The following is a 13,567-nucleotide window of genomic DNA, read 5'->3' on the forward strand; positions in this document are numbered from 1 at the left end:
GAGCGTCAGAGTCGGTCACTGTGTCTGCCTGGGGGTGGTGACCGCATCTCCCCTCTTCTGTCCCATTAGTCCTTGGGTCTGCAGAGCTGCTCACGTATCCAGCCCTTGTGGTGGACAAGATGCTGAAGGCATTGAAGTTTCACTCAAGCGAGGCACGGCTGAAGTTCCCCCGGCTCCTGCAAATCGTTGCACGGTATCCAGAGGAGACGCTGGATCTTATGACCAGAGAGGTCAGTGTGTTCATTCCAGCAGCTGGAACCTGATAGAACTTACATCCAGACATGCACCGTGTGTGGGGCATGGGTGATGGCTTTTCCTAACCACAGCTTTCTGCTCCATTCTAGAATGTGTGTCAGTGAAACACTGAGAGTGAGCTCCCAGGCCTCGTTTCCCTCTGGGGGTGTTGCTGTGAAGACTCCGTCTGCAGGGGGACCCCAGGGGCAGACAAGGGGCGAGGCTGGCACGTGGCCTCCTCTCCCTTCAGGGCCGAGCCTCGTCTGTAGCATCTGGGGCCTTAAGCTCAGCTCACTGTTTGGCAGCGCCACTTTCTGGCAGGGGATGTTTTGGGTGCCAGCCCATCACACCCTGCATCTAGGGGACACTGAGGTCTCCTGCGAACATCCCACTCCCCTGTTTATGTCCCGTGCCGGCCTCTCTGCGGGGGCTGCGTTGGGGCAAAAGGGAGGCAGGGTCCTCAGAGAGGCTCCTTAGTGACTTCTGTAGAGCTGTAACTGGAAAACTGGGCCAGGCTTTGAGTTGACAGTGTTCAGAAAGGGTGACACAGTGCTGTTAGCTGAGCACAGCAAGCTTGTAGATGGTGCTGTCTCAGAACTCAGAGTCAGTTCTCTGCACACTTGGGCGGGTGAGTATTTCATTAGGTTCAACACAGGAAATTAAGGTCAATTTAGCATGCAACACACAGGCGTTTTTCTTAAAGATAAGTTAAGAAATTTCAATAAGTTATTATTTTATTTTTCCCCAAATCATATTTACATATAATAAAGATGACATCTTGAGTTTGTATGGAAACAGACAGAGCGGTGGGTCTATATCAAGACCCTTGAGAGGGGCAACTGGCCTCATGCTGAGGGTTCCATAAGCTGCCTGCCCTCCCTCACTTTACACCAATGTTTCAAGTGCATCAGATTTATCCTGAAACAAATGGCTGGAAAAGCATTGGAGGAAAACCTGGGCGAAATTTTAAAATGATCTTGAAGTTGAGGGACAAAACCCAGGAGCTATAAAGGAAAATAATTTGACACTTCTATCGTTTAAAAAAAAAACAAAACCATATACAAAGTTTAAAAGGAAACTCAGAGAAAAATATTTGCAACACATAGTAGAGATGGAGAGCAGTTGTCTCCGGTCTCCAAAACAGACTAATAAATAGGAGATGCTCACATGATTAAAGTATGTGAGGCCAAGAAGTGCAGGCTTCTAAAAATGAAACATGCAAATTACAATTAGATACTTTATTTCTCAGATTGACAATAAATTTTAAAAGTTGATTGTCCTCAGTGTCGGAAAGGATTTTGGAAAAGACTTTTAGAGGTGAAAATTTGAAAAGTCTTCTTGGAGGAAATCAGTGATTTTTACTGTTGTTAGTATTAAAGTAAGAAGGGATTTAGGAATTTCTCCTGTGGGCGTATAGCACAGGTACAAAGAGATAAACATGCAGGGATGAGCCCTGTAGGATTGTCTGGAAAGCAAGAACTGCAGGCACCATAAAAGTTGATGATGGAGCACAAGGAAGATAACGTGGGATACAGTACAGCTGGTGGAAGGAACGACGTAAATCTAAGGAGGACTGCAGCCATGAAATTAAAAGATGCTTACTCCTTGGAAGAAAAGTTATGACCAACCTAGATAGTATATTCAAAAGCAGAGACATTACTTTGCCAACTAAGGTCCGTCTAGTCAAGGCTGTCGTTTTTCCTGTGGTCATGTATGGATGTGAGAGTTGGACTGTGAAGAAAGCTGAGCACCGAAGAATTGATGCTTTTGAACTGTGGTGTTGGAGAAGACTCTTGAGAGTCCCTTGGACTGCAAGGAGATCCAACCAGTCCATTATGAAGGAGATCAACCCTGGGATTTCTTTGGAAGGAATGATGCTAAAGCTGAAGCTCCAGTACTTTGGCCACCTCATGCGAAGAGTTGACTCATTGGAAAAGACTCTGATGCTGGGAAGGATTGGGGGCAGGAGGAGAAGGGGACGACCCAGGATGAGATGGCTGGATGGCATCACTGACTCGATGGACGTGAGTCTGAGTGAACTCCGGGAGATGGTGATGGACAGGGAGGCCTGGCATGCTGTGATTCATGGGGTCGCAAAGAGTTGGACACGACTGAGCGACTGAACTGAACTGAACTGAAGGAGAATCAGCAATAGCAGTTCTGTCTGCTTCCATTCTTATAAAGAAAGGGGCCCTGTGAGTGACCAGAGAAGGCTCGTGGCGAGTCAGAACCGAAAGGGCAGGAGAAGGCCAACCTCTGTCAGTGCGTCTGTCTGCTTTTACGCTGACAATCGCAAATGCAGCTGTGCTTTGATGTTGGACACACAGCCCCTGTGTAGGGAAGGAACATTAAATGTCCTGCTCTGTGTTGCAGATCTCTTCTGTCCCTTGCTGGGAGTTCATTGGCTGGATTAGCCACATGCTGCCCTTGCTGGACAAGGAGGAGGCGGTTGCCATCCAGCGCACCGTGGAGGACATTGCCGACCACTACCCGCAGGCCATCGTCTACCCGTTCATGATTAGTAGCGAAAGCTACTGCTTCAGAGACACTTCTGCTGGTCATAAAAACAAGGAGTTTGTGGCCAGGTGACACAGAAAAATTAGGTTGTTCAAACACTGAAAGGTTGTAAAAATGACTGTGGGCCAAGCAGACACATGGATGCTTGTTTGTCCTCAGATGAGTTAGGGCTGCCCTGGGGCGAGAGGCCTGGGCATCTATAGGCTGGGTGCATCCACCTGTGTGTTATTTGCTGTAGAATGTCTTTCCTTTTGTAAGCACAGTTCATCTTACAGTGTTAGTCAGGAGAGGGTTGTGCTAAATGCTAGTGATCTCTTGGTTGAGACAGACTCAAGATGCATTCTGAAATCAGTTCCTGAAGTTGTTCTGAAATTGAAAGTCTCTGGGAAGCCGCTCTTAATTAGGACTCACAAAATAGCCCAGATGTTATCCTTTTGGCTTCTTTAGTTGATTTGTGAGTGAGTACACAGGCAGTGGTGTTTCACTTTAGAAAGAGGACTTTGGTAGACAGCAGTATTGTAGCCGCCTTTCTGTGTCAGGAGCTGACCTGCCTAGTTATTTAGAGTGGTGAGCTTCTGAGTGGCAGTGTGGGGGAGCGCAGTGCCCTGATGGGCTGGCCACGCACCCACCGCCCTGTGATGCCTACCGCCCTGTGGCACCCACCTCTGTCTCAGCAGAGGCAGCTGTAGCGTGATCAGTTCCTTAGAAAGAGAAGTTGCAGGTTTGTTGAGAAAGGGACCTTTTAACCACGGAAACTGTACGTGTCAGCTTGTGTGCATCAGAATGTCGAGGATTTGCTTTCACTTCATCTTTCTTTCTTTTTTAATAGTATCTGTCTTTAAAAAAAAAAAGTTCATTTACTTATTTGGCTACACTGGGTCTTAGTTGCGGCATGTGAGATCATGTTTCCTGACCAGGGATTGAACCCCAGACCCCTCGCATTGGGAGCACAGTATCTTAGCCCCTTGTCCCACCAGGGAAGTCCCTGTTTTAATTTTTAAATTGCTCCTTCTCTGAACTAGGTAGCTGGTTAAATATTTTCTTATATATAAATATAGTTATATACATATAAACATTGTTGGCCTTGATCTTTGGAAGATGTTTGAGCACCTAAACTTTAATTTTTGTAACAGGATTAAAGCTAAGCTGGATCGAGAAGGCGTGGTTCAGGATTTCATTAACGCCCTGGAGCAGCTCTCCAACCCTGAGATGCTTTTTAAGGTGAGGTGACAGCTCCTGGCATAACACACGGAACTCAGTGAGACTTGCCTGTGGTCCCGCTTGACATGTCTTTTTCTGTGCAGGACTGGATGGAGGATGTTAAGGTTGAACTAGGGAAAACACCTGTGGATAAAAAGAACATTCAGAGAATGTATGAGAGGATGCACGCAGCCCTGGGAGACCCACAGGCTCCTGGCCTTGGGAGTTTCCGAAGGAGGTTTATCCAGGTACGTGGATGGCAGGCTCCTCGAGATTACAGAGTCGTGTGGAGACCAGGGCTTATACTTGCTGGTTCGTTGATAATTCTGGTTTTAAAATGTCTGTTGAACTTATAAACTTTCGTTAGATCTGTGACTTTCTGGTAAGACATTGATGGCCTCTTTTTAGGTCAGATAGTGGCACGTTTATTACATTCTGTTCTTCGTGGCTAGATTCTTAGACATAAAGGTTAAGTGTGGTTTAATCTTCTTGGTTCTCAGAGTGATCCTGGATACCACACACGCCTGTACCATTGCCACTCAGAATCCCAGATGGCAGGTGGGTGGACTGCAAGGCTGGCAGGGTTCAGCAGAATTTGGGTGTGAGGTCAGGCAGGGGCTGGCCCAGGGTCGACCAGATAGGGCGGCAGAGTAGGTACTGCAAGTGGTCACAGAGCAGCCTTCCAAGGAGAGGAGTGGCCCGCCCACTCCTCCTGGGAAGGGCTCCTGCACGGTCACACCCGGGTTGTCACTCTGCACACTGGGTGTCCTTTCCCTCCTGCTGAGCCCGTCAGCTCTGACCCAGAAACTCTGGCCCGACTGGGTTGAACGCAGCCCGCTGCCCACCTGGGCAGAGCCCCTGTAGAAAGAAACCTTGCTGCAGCTCCAGCCACGGTTTGTCCTGAGGTTGGTTTCTATTACCTGGGACCATCCATCTAGAACTTTCTACTTCATTACAAATCAACACTTAATTTGCATCAACTAAAAGGATAATCCACCAGAATAGGGTTGAAACATTCAAGGAAAGTGAAACTGTTGATTAAAGGCACAGGAAAAAAAAGCAATGTAACTGAGTACCTATTTGTTATAAAGATTTGTAAACCTAGAACTTTTCCAGGAGTTCAACTTCACATTAATATTAAAGATAAATTAGATGGACATGTATAGACTACTGTGTATACAATAGGTAACTGTCAAGAACCAACGATATGACATAGGGAACTCTCCCCAATGCTCTGTGGTGATGGCAGAAACTAACACTGTGAAGCAACTGTACTCCAATAAAAAAATTTTTTTTTAAATTTAAGGTAAGTTTAATATTATTTTCAGGCTTTTGGAAAGGAATTTGATAAACACTTTGGGAGAGGAGGCTCTAAACTCCCAGGCATGAAGCTCCAAGACTTCTGTGCCATCGCTGGCTCGCTACTGGGAAGGATGTCCAGGGCCTCAAATGCGCCGGGGAATCTGAGGGAATGTTCTCCCTGGATGAGCAACTTCAGGGTGGAATTCCTGAGAGCGGAACTGGAGGTCCCTGGTGAGTTCATCTGTGGGCAGACAGCATGGCACTAGGAAGAGTCAGGCCAGAGCAAGAGCCTCTGTTTCTAAGACGGTGAGATCAGAATCATAACAGTTTTCTTTCTTTTTTTGAAAAGATTTTAAATTCCACATGTTTTTCATCATCAGGAAAATCTATAGTTTCTATGATCAGTACACTTAACCACATTACAAGTCCCATCCCATTCCTGAGGACGAGTGCTCAGCTGGCCCCCTGCTGTCATGGTAGCTGGTAATGTCCTCTGAATCTGCCCACGCATTGCCCTGCAGAACTTTTTTTCAAAAATAAAATTCAGGCAACCCCCCGAGATGCTGTGTGTTTTATTCCAGCCCCTGCAGCAGAGCACATCAAAGTGGGTGGCTGCATTGTAAGTGACACATTGTAAGTGCTGCGTTTATACCACACTGTGCAGTGGGGTCCTGTCTAAGAAACAGAGTACATACGAAAGTTAAAACACACTGTTTCTGAAAAACGCCGTCTCCTGACAACTCAGGGCCGTCACCAAGCCTCCATTTGTGAAAACAGCAGTGTCTGCAGAACAGTAAGATGCAGTGTGCCTGCACCCCACTTCTCGGGAGACGTGCTGGTTCCACCTGAAGTGAGGGGGTGATGGCACCTGACATGCTGTCAGGAGCAGCTGACACTGCAGGCAGGCGGCAGCGTGCTGGCCACATGTGGGCACCGTGTGATCCTCACGTCCCTTCTTCCCCCTGGAATTTGCCAGACAAAAAATTTTACAGTACAGTGACTTGTATCCTTACTCCAGTGGGGGGAAAAAAACAGATGTGGAGAAAGACTTTTCTTTGTTATTATTAACAGCTATGCATCCCAGACCGTGAGTTTCAGGAACATTGAAGCATAGCCTCCTGATACACAACCTGACTGAAATCAGGGCTCAGGTGGCGGGCTCGCCCAGCGCTGTCTCCCCATTTGCTTCTGCTCCACCAAATAGGAAGCAGCATCCATTAGTCAAATGAGAAATAACAGCATTTTAGAAAAATACATCCACTGAAAATTTTGAGTAAAATTTTTTCTCGTGTTAGACTGGGTGTGGGGGATGAAGGGGGGTGTGAAGTGCATGCGCTGTCCCCGCAGCATCTGAGGCGTCTCTGTGTCCCTCCCAGGTCAGTACGATGGCAGAAGCAAACCAATGCCTGAACACCACGCACGGATCGCAGGCTTCGACGAGCGGGTAGGTGCCAGTTCCACCAGCTCCATGGCCGGGGTTAGCCCCTCAGTTCACTCCCCTCCTTGGTCTCAGGCGCGTGGAGTTCTCTGAGAGTTGTGTTATGAGTTTTCTGATGGAATTTACTGACCTTAATATATGTTTTAATTTCAGTCATGTGTAAGGGTCTAGTAGACTTGAGGCATCAGCTCTGTGTGTGTCCATTATAGACGTAACGCAAGTGGACATGTCATGTGGCTTGTTCACAAGCACGCATGTGTGTCAGTGTAACTTGTAATCAGGGCAACCAGGGGCCCCACAACCTGTCTGTCACCAACCTGCATCCCTCTGGGGACAAGACCCGGGCCACCTGGTCTCTCAGCTGCACCTGAAGATGCTGTTCAATCTCTAAAGGTGAAAGTGATGGCCTCGATCAGGAAACCCAAGCGCATTGTGATCCGCGGCCACGATGAACGGGAGTATCCCTTCCTGGTGAAGGGCGGCGAGGATCTGCGGCAAGACCACCGCATCCAGCAGCTGCTCCAGGTCATGAACAGCATCCTGGCCCACGATGCCGCCTGCGGCCAGAGGGGCCTGCAAATGACCACCTACCACGTGGTGCCCATGACCTCCAGGTGCGGCTGCCCGTCTGCAGTGGGGGGGTGCAGGTCGCCTCTGTGGGCGGGGACAAGGGACAGCTCAGGTTTCAGGTGTCACAGGACAGAGACCAGCAACACAGACTGCTCTGCTGTGAGGCTCCTGCTTGAGAAGGAAGCAAAGGCAGAGCTGTTTTATAGAGAAGGCGAGCAGTAGGGGCTCATGACTGTACCTTCCTTTCAGGCTGGGGCTAATCGAATGGATTGAAAACACCTGCACATTGAAGGAACTTCTTCTGAGCAGCATGTCACGGGAGGAGAAGAAAGCCTACACCAGGTGACCTGAGGCCCAGGGCCCATCTCCCACTCCACCTGGCCACCCCAGCCCACTGCCCCCCTCCCCGGGCAGGGCTCCTCCACCCCCTGCTTCCAGGGATGTTTTCAGGCCCTTTTCATTACTGCCCTGCCCAGCCTATGTTTCAGTCTGCCTCTAGGTGGGTGAAGATGACCTGGAGTCAAGGTTTCTAAGCAATCACTCAGTTGCTTAGTCACGTCCAGTCGTCCAGTCATATCCGACTGTTTGCAGCCCCGTGGACTGCAGCACTCCAGGCTTCCTTGTCCATCACTATCTCCTGGAGTTTGCTCAGACTCGTGTGCATTGAGTCAGTGGTGCCATCTAACCATCTCATCCTCTGCCTCCTGCTTCTCCTCCTAAGCAGTAGCTGCATATATTTTATCACAACCTTGAACAAAAAGAAAAGTGTTTGAAGAAGATAAAGCAAATACTAAGATTTCAGCTAACATTTAGTTATGTGTTTTCTGTGGCACCATTCTCAGTTTTTACTGTGTATGAAGTTGTTTTTTACCAAAACTTACAGAGTGAGTACTACTGTCTCTGTGCAGACAAAGCAGCTGAGGCTGGAGAGGTGAGGTGTCCCTGGTGTGGAAGGGGTGCAGGTCAGAGACTGCTGGGCACAGGTGGGTGACTGGTGGGTGTAGGTCGGTGCAGGAGGATGTAGGTTAGAGTATGTGAGTGACTGGTGGGTGTAGGTGGGGCATCAGTGGGTGTAGGTTAGTGCAGGAGGGTGACTGGTGGGTATAGGTTAGTACATGTGGGTGACTGGGAGGTGTAGGTTAGTATGTGACTGGCTGGTGCAGGTGGGTACAGATTAGTGCAGCTAGGGGACTGGTGCTGAGTTCCAGGTCAAGATACAACAACTTTATACTTTCCTTTATCCTTTTATATTTTCCAAGTTTTTTATAATAAATATATTTCTGTAATCAGTAATTAAAAAAAAATTGTTCCTTGTTTCTGTAAAGAAGGGAAAGAACAGCGTGGCTTAAAGCCATCTTAAAGCGGGAGTCAGGAGTTTGGGGACCAGCGGGAGGATGGCAGGGAGGAGACGATCATAAAAGGCCTCAGGCCTCTCCCCCTCCTCAGAGCATTTGCGTAGGAGAGCGCTCTCACCCAGGGACGGGAGCCTGGTGGGCTGCCGTCTAGGGGGTCGCATAGCGTGGGACATGACTGAAGTGACTTAGCAGCAGCAGCAGCAGCGCTCTCACTGACTCTTTCTTAACATAGGAGCACTGCTCTTTTCAGACTCTCACGCCTGGGTAGTAGTTGCTACATAGTGTTTACCCACTTTAAATTCCAATCACTGGAGTCCTTTGCCTGAAATGACTCCTGCTGTCCCTGGAGGACTGCGCCTGGGGTCAGGGATCTGCTCTAGAATCTACTAACGCACAGTGAGCCCGACTGGCCCCAAGGCCCCACTTGTAAGGAGAGAAAGTGTGAAAAGCACACGGTACACAGATGTCCATGGAGTGTAAAGTGCTTTTCAAATTGGGCTTCCCTGGTGGCTCATCTGGTAAAGAATCCACCTGCAATGTGGGAGACCTGGGTTCTATCCCTGGGTTGGGAAGATCCCCTAGAGAAGGGAAAAGCTACCCATTCTAGTGCTCTGGCCTGGAGAATTCTGTGGACTGTATAGTCCATGGGGTTGCAAAGAGTCAGACATGACTGAGTGACTTTCACTTTCAAATAGGAATCATATAAATTAGTTCCCATTACCTTTTTAAAACAGCCCCCTATTCCTAAAATCCTTGCTATTTTTTCCTTAATTTGTACGTTGCAATTTTCCTGCCTACACATTTTTGTCCAGTTGTAACTGGGAGAGAATTTAGATTGAAATCATCTCTTCCTGAAATTAACCTAGTGGCAGCTCAGAAAACCTTCACCTGAAGTGATTTAATTACTAAGTAGCACATGTAACCCTGTTTCGTCTTCAGCTTTTGATACAAACCCCAAAGTGGTTCTTCAAGGACCACGGTGTTTCCACCTGTTCAGACACTGCCTTTTGTCTGTGAAGCATCACTGAAAGCAGCTTTTCAAATTGAGCTCAACTCCATCGTCATTTAAGAAAATGCTTTTTTGCCCTTACTGTGGATTTTGTCTGTATTTCCTTATTGGAAATGTTTTTTAAAAAACGTGTGGCAATGTTTAAATAATGACAGAAGCAGACAGTGTGCCATCAACAAGTAATTTGTGGCTGTTTAGTTTGTTAGTGACTGGCCTGCTATGAACAGGTTGTGTGTGGTGCTGCCATCCTGCTGGGAGGGGTCCCCCCTCCCCGGGGCCTTCGGGACCATATGCCTGCATCATCAGCTCATCTTCCTCTGTGTGAAGTGGGATGTCACTTGTATCTGGTAGTCTATCCCTGCATTTTTGCACAGGAAGTAGCCATGGGTTTTGAGGAGTGATTCAGAATGAATAGTGTATGTTGAAGTTCTTGGCCCAGGGTGGCAGGAATGCAGTGTTAATATTAAATATGATTTAAGTCATATTTGTTTTTCCTGCCTCTTCACTACTTTGCAGTGAGTCCCTGCTGGTGGGCCTCTGAAATCAGCTGCCCTCGATACCTTCCTAACATTGGTTCTCTTTCTCCTGCATGTTAGTGACCCCCGGGCGCCCGCATCTGAGTACAGAGAATGGCTGATCACGATGGTGGGAAAGTGTGACCCTGGGGCCTATCCCCTCATGTTCAAGTACGTGGTATTCTCATCCCCTCATTCCAACTAGTTCATCCTTCTCAAAGTTGTACATTCACTTTGTTTCTGAGAAAATTTTGCCTTGGAGCTTCAATTTAACAAAAATTTTAAATTTTAAGTCATGAGAAGTTTGATCTAATCAGACATTTCCTATGATTAAATTGTAGAGCAGCTAATCGCACTGAAGCAGTCACATCTTTTAGGAAAAGAGAAAGTAAAGTGCCTGCAGATCTCTTAAAGTAAGTGCTTTTCTGACTTTACACCTGTGGGGGAGGGGCAGGGTTCGGGCAGAGGCCACATGACCGTCCCCTGTAGGCGGGCCTTCCTGAAGATGAGCACTGGCCCTGAGGCCTTCTTGGCCCTTCGCAACCACTTCACCACCTCCCACGCACTCCTGTGCATCGGCCACTGGGTTCTGGGCATCGGAGACCGGCATCTGAACAACTTCATGGTGAGCCTGGAGACAGGCGGCGTGATCGGGATTGACTTCGGACATGCATTCGGCTCTGCCACCCAGGTGAGCTCGCCCTGCTCTGTGCTGGGGTGGACCTGTCGTCAGCTTTGCGACCCCTCTATGGACACCCCTCTATGGACAGTTGGCCTGCCGTGATCATTAAAGCGGTCATTCTTGCAAAATGGGAGAGTCTCAGCTTTGTATCAGCCTTTTTCAGGTGGTTGTGGACGATGTGCTGATAGATTAATTACATCACTTGCTCCTGTAAAAGGGTAGGAGGCTCATCAGAATGTCTTGCGTGGATGAGATGCACACCTTTCCTGATGTCAGACTCCAGCTCTCCGTCTCTGGGCTGTGTGGCTGCACGCACAGACCGTGTGGTTGCTCCAGGGCGCGGTGACCTCACACCCATGTGGCCAGTTCCAAGAAGAGGGGAGCAGATGTGCCCTGCATGCGTGAGCGACAGCTGCAGGAGGCCTCACTCATCCGCCGTGCATCTTGTTTGCTCTTTAGGTTCTGCGGGTCCCTGAGCTGATGCCTTTCCGGCTGACTCGCCAGTTCATCAACCTGATGTCACCACTGAAGGAGACGGGGCTCATGAGCAGCGTCATGGTGTGTGCACTGAGGGCCTTCCGCTCGCGCACCGATCTGCTCACCACCACCATGGACGTGTTCGTGAAGGAGCCGTCCTTTGACTGGAAGGTGGTGGTTCTCCCCTCTTTGCAGCTTTGTTCCAGCGTGCTCATGACTGACCGCCTTTCCTGTCTCCTGGTGGGGATGTGTTTACCAAAGTACTTACTTGGTTCTGTACAGCTCTCAAAGTTAACATTTGGGATCATTTAGCTTGAAAATTAGACAAGAGACCTGCCTTTTATTTGGAGGACACTGTTAGACTTGAGAGTATTTGTAATCCTTTGGTGATGGGGTTTGGTTTCTTTTAGACAAGTTTTAGTTTTGAGTCTGTTCCACACAAGGTCAGCGTCCTTCTCTGCTCAGCCCCCAGGAGGAAGCGCAGCAGTGACCCCTCCTCAGGGAGGGCCGCGGTAAGCCCAAGTGTAGACCCTCGTGGTCAGCATCACCGTCACGTGTGCTGCAGGGAGAGTGTGCGCAAAGAGCTGCAGAGCCCTTCCCGGCTGGAGACTCGGTTTATTTTGAGATCACTACCTGTTGGGTCTGTTTGAATGTGACTGTATGTACCATTAAGCAGAGAAAATCATGTTCCTTTCCCTCAGAATTTTGAACAGACAATGCTGAGAAAAGGAGGATCGTGGATTCAAGAAATAAATGTAACTGAACAAAATTGGTATCCACGGCAGAAGATTCATTATGCTAAGAGAAAGCTAGCAGGTGCCAATCCAGCAGTTATTACCTGGTAAGCATTTATTTGTGGAAAAACACACACACACCAACATGCTGCTGTTCCCGAGAGAATCTCTAAACATATTTGTGTGTGTGTGTGTGTGTGTGTGTGTATGTGTATGTACTCAGCCTATGCCATCAGCCTGTCACCCCCACTGACAATGGCGGGGTACAGCATGCAGAGGCCACCTCTCACTGCCTGGCCGGGTCCTGACTAAAACACACACACATGCCCCACACCCCGGTCAGCCCGGCAAAGTCCTAACTCTGAAACCCACACTCACACCACACATACACAGGCACACACCAGTCGGCCCAGCAAGGTTCTGACTCATAAACACACACAACACATACCACACCCCCCCACACACACACACCCCGTCAGCCCAGTGAGGTCCTGACTCTGAAACCCACACTCACACCACACGCGCACACACACATGCACACACCAGTCAGCCTGGGCCCCCTCACCACAGTCCTGGACTGTCGCATGAACATCTCTGCCTGCATGAGGAGATGTGTTTACCTTTGCTCCTGTCTTTTCTCAGGACAAATGCGGCCCTGGTGGCAGAGCCCTTGGGTGCACAGAGCATAGTGGCGGCTCATTAATGGGCATGCAGATCAGGTGCCTTTAACCTAGCTTTCAGGTTTTTCTGGTTGAGGTCTGCAACAGATACAGATTTGCAGAAATGATTCACAAGAAGGAAGAAAATTGGACTTTCCCGTTAATGGTAAATGGTGACCGTGGTCAGTTGTTTTTTGACAAAGATGCCAAGACCATTCAGTGATCTTTCCAGCAAAGATCACTAAAAGGAATGAAGGTGGAACTCGCACCCCAAACGATATACAGAGTTAATTCAAAGCGGATCAAAGACCTACCTGTGAGAGCTAAAACTATAAAATCTTAGAAGCAAACATAGGGGTAAATCTTTTGGACCTTGGATTTGGCAATGACATTTGACATTCTTAAGTCTAAAACCAAAAGCACAAACAAGAGAAGGAGAAAGAAAAGCATAAATTCATCAAAATTAAAAACTTTGTGCCTCAAAGGATACCATCAGGAAAGTAAAAATACAGTCCACAGAATGGGGTAAGACATTTGAAAGTCATATAGCTAATAACGAACTTGTGTATAGAATCCATGAAAAAATTCTTAGAGCTGAATAAAAAGACCACGCAATGAAAAGAATGACCAAAGGACTTGAACAGACATTTCTATAAAAGAATATAGACAAATGGCCAATAAACAAGTGGAAAGATGCTTAAAATCATTAGTCATCAGATAAATGCAAGTGAGACTCCACACCCACTAGGATTGCTATTAATATAATCAGAAACTGGAATATAACAAGCTGTTGGTGAGGATCACACACACACCCACACACTTGCAGACAGATGTTCCCAGCAGTGTTCTGTTTTCCTACGGATGGAATCTTGACG

At 48.0% G+C, this 13,567-nt stretch overlaps 1 protein-coding gene across 1 annotated transcript in view; it reads left to right on the plus strand.

The window, feature by feature from the left end:
• Positions 1-13,567, plus strand: part of PRKDC (protein kinase, DNA-activated, catalytic polypeptide) — a 137,834-nt gene that overhangs the window by 123,333 nt on the left and 934 nt on the right. Inside the window, exons 74-86 of the mRNA XM_013969108.2 lie at positions 70-230; positions 2,608-2,819; positions 3,885-3,972; positions 4,056-4,199; positions 5,280-5,484; positions 6,630-6,697; positions 7,085-7,305; positions 7,511-7,603; positions 10,222-10,311; positions 10,482-10,553; positions 10,630-10,831; positions 11,282-11,470; positions 12,001-12,140. Coding sequence (XP_013824562.2) covers positions 70-230; positions 2,608-2,819; positions 3,885-3,972; positions 4,056-4,199; positions 5,280-5,484; positions 6,630-6,697; positions 7,085-7,305; positions 7,511-7,603; positions 10,222-10,311; positions 10,482-10,553; positions 10,630-10,831; positions 11,282-11,470; positions 12,001-12,140 — 1,885 coding nt within the window. The remainder of the gene's footprint in view (positions 1-69; positions 231-2,607; positions 2,820-3,884; positions 3,973-4,055; positions 4,200-5,279; positions 5,485-6,629; positions 6,698-7,084; positions 7,306-7,510; positions 7,604-10,221; positions 10,312-10,481; positions 10,554-10,629; positions 10,832-11,281; positions 11,471-12,000; positions 12,141-13,567) is intronic.

This window comes from Capra hircus, chromosome 14 (genome assembly GCF_001704415.2).
Source record: "Capra hircus breed San Clemente chromosome 14, ASM170441v1, whole genome shotgun sequence".
Taxonomy (NCBI): Eukaryota; Metazoa; Chordata; class Mammalia; order Artiodactyla; family Bovidae; genus Capra; species Capra hircus.